Below are 8,118 nucleotides of genomic sequence, written 5' to 3'. Positions count from 1 at the left end.
TTTTAGGTGTACATAAGTAAGTGGCGTACTAATGAATATTCCCCGCAAAATGTTTGAGAATAATCGATTTTTTCTAAGATGTATTTTTTTTTTTTTTTAGACCGTTCAATTTAAAATTATTATGTAAACATTAATAGTACGGCAATGCTATTTGGATTATATTAACACTCGTATTGATGTGTGTATTATGCACTGCGCTCGTTAGAGTTTGGTTACTTGTTTATGAGTATGTAATGCTTGTTATGCATTGAATAAAGAAAATACATCAACACAAATCTTTTTACCTATAAATCTGTTAAACGATTAGCGCGGAATGTTCTTTGGAACGAAATAAATCGTGACAGTTGTGTTCCATCGATTTTCGCAACTAGTGTTACGTAACGCATTGTACTTTTGGCGCGATTATGATTTTTGTACTTGTAAAAGTTGACATTCGATTTATTAACAGCGAACAATGAAAAATCGTGGCCACGTATGAGAGAAATTATGAATGTTTCGTCACAGTGTGTGCAGTTAGTGTACGGTATTCGTCGACCCAGATGAACTGCTGGTCCACCCATTACAAAACGACCGTTTATTCAGAATTAACGCGAACAATTTATTATTATTTTCTCTCTCTCTCTGTGTGTGTGTTCGATTCACTTACTACACCATGGCGAACACGGAGTTTTCCGTTCGGCTGTCGTGACTCAAGATTCGACCGCACCTGTTAGCACGGGGGATCGCGTCGGAACGCGCAGCCGCGACGACGTCTGGCGTCTGCCGCAACTCGGCGGTGACCATTGTTGTGCGCTATTGAGTGAAACCATTATAACGCGTTCGTCGTTTGGACCGCCTCAGTACGGTTTCGACTCCAATGCGACGTTAACGTCTCTCATGCACGTCCACCGCGAGCACTCCAACGCGTTCTGCGTGTGACTCCGTTTACCTGTTTACTCGTGCTCACCCGTTGCCGCCTCGCAGTTGATCGGGATTGTACACAACCGATTCAGTGAGTATAAGTTTAACCAAGTTAAGTGAGTATAAGCAACAACCGTGTGATACGATCCATTGCGCTCGCGTTCGGACAACGAACGACACGTGCTACAGTTATCGACCAGACGCACACCGACAAACGCGGTTATACAGAATGTAATGTCATTATGTACACTAGGACAGCGTTTCCCAAAGTGTGTTCCGCGAAACTTCAGGGTTCCGCCAAATGTATGTGATTATTGAGAAACTTATTTTATATTATTAAAAAAAAAAAAAAATTGTAACAAAGAGTAATCATTAAAAACATTTTTTTAGAGTATTGGTTTTATTAGAAAAATAAGAGTTGAATTGAAATTAAAAGCATTAGGATTCCTGAAAACACTAACATTTTTTTAAGAGTTCCGTGACTGTAAAAGTTTGGGAACAGCTGCACTAGGGTGCCTCGTACTTCAACGGTGTATCCCGTTGTTCCAACAAAAGTAATACGGGACGCATTTTCTTCCATTCTTGCAAGTCCGTCCCGTATCGATTCCGTTCTCTCCTTGCTGTAAATCTATATAGCTTTTCGTTCAATAAAAAAATCTCTGCTTTGCAATGGTTTTTATATGGGTTATTGTTTTAACCATTTTATAGCGCGTATATTATATTATTATAAAAAAAAAAAAAATTGTTCCTACCCTATTATTTACCCTAAACGACTAGTGGAATATTGTTGTATGTTACATGTACATTAAACTTCAACGAAATCACTTGTTCAAACTCAAAATATCGTGAAAACGGTTTACTCATTTCTTCAATGAAATTAATCATTATTTTTAGCACATTATTAAACAAACATGCTTTGGCTAAAATATTTTCCCCAAATGATTTACTCACGACAAATTTCAGTAACTTACGTGTTGTATTACATGATGTACATTTATGGAAAATCGCAATTTTTTATTTATAATATTAAACGGTATATACATATATGTAAATAAAGTTTATATATTTTTATTGTATTTCTCCAGGATTTAATTTTAACAAATGTACATCATCTATTTATAATTATATTTTAATCGATATCCAGGAAAAAATCAAAAGTTTCTTCGCAACTGCTTGATATCACTGCATTGTTTATTAATCGTATATTGTTTAATGTATTGATATATTATTATTTGTTTCAATTATACATTCCATATTGAATCTGCATAAACATGGACGGTAACTTAAATCCTACCCTTAATTATTGTTAACCACTAATTTATTTGAATCAATCCATATTAAAAATGCATTGAGTACAATTATATTATATATTTTTTTGACTCATATCTATTTCTATTAATTTGTCACATAAATGATATGCTTATGTACACAAGTATGTTTCGATATTTATACCAAATATAATTTTATTGGAATTTTCAAATTCTATTCATTGACCACTAAATAAATTTATTCACCGGAAAAATGGTTTTATTTACAAAGAAAAATTGTGTATAAATAAATATATGTACATAATGTGTTTATAAAAAATGTATATGCGTTTATGTGTATGTGTGTGTGTGTCTCGCTGTAAAGTATTATTTGTACACATTTAACAAACGTTTAAAATAACACACCGATTCGCTCCAGTAAGTATTACTGCAACAAAATTTAATATTACGCCAATAATTATTGACAGTAACTTGACTACTTACTAAATACAATATTCGTATAACCTACATTAAATATCACCTAATTTGTTTTTATAATTATAAATAAATGTATTACGCATATGTATCATAAATTATAAAACTACGAATACGTATATACGAGTGAATTTTAAAACTTAAGTTTTCGCAAGTTGTTTTACTACCTACAAATTATTTTTAATTTTAGTTCTATAAACTAACTTAAAAGCTTTATAAAATTGAAAACTATACATTGTCATTATATAACACTATGTATTTTTAGATGGTTCAACACGACCATCCTCACTCCTACGTTTGGCCAGCAGATTATAACTGGATGAAACCTCAGCATCATGCTGAAGTGTCAACTGTAAGTCAAGTCAACTTCCCAGTGTCATCAACAGGTAATACAATCTGTAACATTGTATTATATTAATCGGGTTAAAGACGTTTTTAAGGCAGATTTACTAGATTTTTTAAATTCAATAAAAGTGAAAAGTGTTTCTCTTGATACCAGAACGAACAGATAATTACTGATATTTAATAAATCCACCGTGAAGGAACTATTATAGTCATTAATTAATTATAACACACAGCATTAGAGAATAATATATATTATATTTGATTCAACTTTAAGAATAATCTTGGATAAAAAATTATCAGTTAAAAAAATTGTATGGAATCAATGTGGAAATATTAAAAATAATAAAATGGTTTTAAAAAAATTCGCTTATTCTGTGTAATAACCTTATAATAGTAACACTATGTGGTACAATTAAAGTTCTTTTTTTATTTTAACAATACCTAAGTATATTTTTTTATTTTTTTTTTTTTTTAAATAGATTCAATATAATATTTATAATTTAAAAATAATTTATCGTTATAAAATGTATTCAAATAGTACAAAACAAACAATTTTAAACTTAACTTTATATTTACTTTTATATATATATGTTTATTGATTTTTATCTTCTATGGCTTTGGGCCTTAGAAATATAATATTTTAATAAATATCGTCAATTTCGTTTTTTTTTTTTCATTTTTGTAATAATTCATATTATTTAAGCTGAAACACTTTTTCAGAAGTACTGGTGCCATGGCTATTATCTATGTGGATGATGGGAAACAAAACGCCTACGGATTATCCAAAACCGAAATCGTTGAAAAAATACTATCGAAATGGTCGGAATGAAAACACGGGATTTAAAGATCGTTTTACATGGGGTCAAATAGATCTTGAGTATCCCAATCAAGAATCTAAAAACAAAGCATTGAAAAATCGGAAATTTATACCGAAAAACAATTTACCATTAGGACTAGAAGTGTGGAAGAACAAAATGTTTTTGACATTGCCGCAGTGGAAACCGGGAATTCCGGTAACGTTGGCGTACGTGAGTTTGAATAGCCACGGTAAATCTCCGATGTTGAAGCCCTATCCATCTTGGAGCTGGTAATTTGTTTTCAATATCCGATTGTGATGGAAATTTATTGCAACGATTCGTTTGAGTAGTTATATTAATTAGAGGTTATAATAAAATAAAATTGGTATTTTATGGTTTTTCAGGTACACTAATAAGGATCGATGTCACGGTTTAGTATCGGTATTCCGAATAGAAGTAGATAGGTGTGACCGATTATGGGTATTAGACACAGGTGCCATAAACTTGGCAAAGACAGTCGATCAAATTTGTCCGATCAAATTGGATGTATTCGATTTGAAAACCGACAGGCACATTAGACGTTTTACCTTACCGACCAATCAAACTCAAAAGGATTCGTTATTCACAAACATTGTAGTCGAGATTACCAACAATAACTGTGAAGATGCATTCGCTTACATGTCTGATGTATTTCAATACGGTTTGGTCGTTTACAACTATAAAGAGGTAATGATTGTGGCTTTCGTAGAAAGAATTGTTAACTCTTATGAAATCAAAGAAAAACTGGTTATGTAGTGACGATCGCATAATACTACTGCTTCGAAATGTAAAATATATAATATTATTTGCCATTTCCCCGTGTTAAAACGATAAGACAAAATAATTGTGTTCGAATAAAATATTTTAATAATTTTCCAAACCATCTGAAAAATAGGAACAAAAAATATTTGTAAAACAGATATGATTGCATTGAATTCGGGTATGGTCTATCTATGATTTCGTACAAAAAAAAAAAAAAAAAACCGACTTAGACGTGTTATAGTTTAGAAAAAACCAATGCGATTTGAAAAATGCAAAAAGCTTCGAATAAAATGCTGATTTAATTACTGCTATGTTCACTTTTGGCAATCGACATATACCTTTCGAGTTTTTCGTAACACTATCGACGGAATATTCCAAAAGTGCGTGTGATTTCGGGTGTTAGTCGGAAGACCAAAGTGGTAGTACGGGCTGTCGTAAAATAATAACAATAACAATAGTAACGACAATCACCGCGTTGTTATCTCTGCACACAGGACGCGTCGCATCGGATCAACCATCCGTACTTCTACCCGGACCCGTTGTACTGCCACTACAGCATGGACGGCATCACGTTCAACTGGATGGACGGCATATTCGGCATGTGCCTGTCGCCGCCGGGCGCGGGCGACCGCGTGCTGTACTTCCACTCGCTGTCCAGCCACAACGAGTTCCGCGTGCCCACCGCGTCGCTGCGGGACGCGACCCTGCGGCCGGGCGACATCATCGAGCATTTCGTCGCGCTCAACGAATCGCGGTGCGCGCGCCACGAGTCGTGCCAGTCGTCCGGCATGGCCATGGCCAGCAACGGCGTGATGTACTACAACCTGGTGACCCGGGGCGCGGTGGGCTGCTGGAACTCAAACCGCGATTTCGGGCCGGCCACGCAGGACGTGCTGGCCAACGGCGGCGGCGCGGCGGCCGCGATGAGCTTCCCCAACGATCTGAAGGTGGACAAGGAGCCGGCGCAGCGCGTGTGGGTGCTCAGCAACGGGCTGCACAAGTACCTATACGGCAAGATGGACCCGGCCGACGTCAACTTCCGCGTGATGGTGGCGCGCACGGACGCCGTGATCAAAGGTACGGTTTGCGAGGTCAACTGACGAGACGGTGTTACCCGCGACGTGATGCCATGATCCACCCTCCCCCTGGCCACGGTTCGTGGTCACCGAATCTCGAGAGACGAGAAAACCCGATTTTTGCTCAACGCGAATCCGTATACGTAACTAAAAGCAATAGCTGTAGTGGTAGTAGTAGTCACCGTTCAAATGCATACGGGGTCATGTTTACCACTGGGTACGATAGGTAAATGCCTACGGCCTCCGTTACTATGGGGCCTCGGGTTTCTTGGTATACAACTTTCATCGTACAAAACAAATAAAAGCGAAATATAATATTTAAAAATTAAAATATCGACGAAAAATCATACATATTTAATTTTACCTTAAGGCCGCGAAATGCCTAAATCAGGTCCTGGATTTACGTTACGTGCACGCGTGTGAGTACGTTTGAATGATAGCATCAGTGTAGTATTTAAGTTTTCAAGTGCCAAATATCATTTTTTTTTTTTTTTATGTTTTGCAAACCGCGCGATCGAAGCGAAAAACGTCGTCGGCTAAATGATAACCATGTACAAATACAAATTTCGTTACGTGTAGATATGGTGGCGAAACACGATGATCATTTTTAAATTTACTTGCGACAGCTATAAATATCATGATTTTTTTTTTTTATTATTATTATCCAACCGGTCTAAAGCACAACGATCAATTTCACGTGTGATATGTTATTATTACATCTCCGTTTACGATCTGACAGTACCAAATATATGATTTAACAATGACATTTTGATGTGTGTGAAATTCCCATCGATAATGATTCTGAGAATTCGTGAAAAATAAACGCATTGTGTTATGTCTTAGTTTTTCAAATTGATTTAAGAACAATTTCCAAATGCAATCCCTTTATAGAGATATAATGTAATAGCTCAAAAAGTAAATTTATTTCAAATCAAACAAATGTAAAACATATATGACTAAAAATTTTAAACTGTCTATCCAAATGATTTTGATTTACACGAATAAATTTCTAAGAAGTATCCCATCTCCAACGACGAGGAACATAGATACTGATCATCTGATCAACCTAACCATATTTTTCAATTCGAAAAATATACCATAGCACACAAACACTTCACTAAGAAAATGAAACTCTCATTCTCAAAAATGATTTGTTAAATCGTTTTTCATTTGATTACGATTTTCAACCATAGTAATATATCGAATCTGTGAAGTAGCAGTGTGTATTTAAATAAATGTATGTATATATATATATATATTTATTGTAGTAAATATATTCATAAATTGTTTATAATTGAATTTAATTGTATAAAGACAGTTATGTTCTCTGTTAAAATAGCTAATTCAAGGTCTAATTATATATACATATTAAAATGAATTTATAGTTATAAATAATAAGTATTGATTATTTCATAGACATTTTACTAAATTTAAAACCCATGAATTATTCAAAATTTTTAATCATAAATTTTTTTAAAATACTATTAGAATTAATTATAAATTGATTTCTGTAACTTGTGTCACAAAACTTCAAAAGTATAATAATTTTCCATATGTAATATACTAATTTTTTTTTGTAGTGTTATTAATTTTATTACATTTTATATTCGTCATTGATAAAATGATTGTCTATTCGCTTTTACTCGTATTACACTTTATAACTAAATCAAATTTGTATTTTATGTTATTTAAGAAATATATTGTTATATATTAAAGGCTCAATATTTAACAATTAACTACCTCTCATTTATAAATTATTTTTTAATAACATTTCAATTAAATTAATTGAAAAATGTAAAAATCTTTCGCCATTATTATGTTCAAACTTATTTTTATTTATTGAAATTTGAGCACAAATTATTATAATTCAACTCTTAAAACATTTAAACGATTATAAGTTCACAAGTTAACAAAAAAATAAATAGATGGAAGGTAAGAATTAATTATAGGCAATAAAGTGCCTTCAAACTTAGTGCTATGAATAATACTTAATCTGTGAACAAATTGATGGAGGAGGGTGGGGATAGTTATGATACAGGTAAGTTATAGACAAATTTTAGTCGATTATCGATTGAATGTTCTTATCCGATTTCGTAAGTCTATCGACGAACTAAATAACATGTTTATTTAAAAAATATGAATTTAAAATTTAAATTGTCCTACAATATACATCTATATACATAGGTTATAGATAAAAATGTGTTGATTGGTACTTAATTAATTATGAAGTTTTGTAACAACTATATTATTTTTCATATAAGTTTCTGATAGGTAAAATTGGTTATAATATATTATCAGTATAAAACGTTTGAATCATTTTCACTATACCAAAATCTATTTTTTCTATTACATAAGCACATTGTTGTATCTCTACGACTGACTATTCAACTAATTTACTCCACTCAAAAATGAATGACCTCAACTATTCAATTCTAATGTTAGTTAATTCTTATTCAT

The 8,118-nt window shown here is 33.1% G+C and overlaps 1 protein-coding gene across 2 annotated transcripts; it reads left to right on the top strand.

Annotated features, from left to right (window-relative positions):
- The first annotated feature begins 670 nt into the window (after positions 1–670).
- Positions 671–6,256, top strand: LOC112693111 (protein yellow-like). 2 transcript variants are annotated; one of them, XM_025568036.1, is made up of 5 exons: positions 671–991; positions 2,908–3,028; positions 3,708–4,074; positions 4,189–4,510; positions 5,080–6,256. In XM_025568036.1, the coding sequence occupies exons 2-5, from the start codon at positions 2,908–2,910 to the stop codon at positions 5,683–5,685; spliced, it is 1,416 nt and encodes a 471-aa protein (XP_025423821.1). In that variant the 5' UTR covers positions 671–991; the 3' UTR covers positions 5,686–6,256. The 2 variants fall into 2 exon arrangements, with proteins under 2 accessions (XP_025423821.1, XP_025423820.1); XM_025568035.1 differs by lacking the exon at positions 671–991 and adding an exon at positions 1,004–1,203.
- The last annotated feature ends 1,862 nt before the right edge of the window (positions 6,257–8,118 follow it).

This window comes from Sipha flava, unplaced genomic scaffold (genome assembly GCF_003268045.1).
Source record: "Sipha flava isolate LNK unplaced genomic scaffold, YSA_version1 80_pilon_pilon, whole genome shotgun sequence".
Lineage (NCBI taxonomy): Eukaryota > Metazoa > Arthropoda > Insecta > Hemiptera > Aphididae > Sipha > Sipha flava.
The sequence above is the reverse complement of the archived record's forward strand: the minus strand, read 5'-3'. Positions and strand labels throughout refer to the sequence as shown.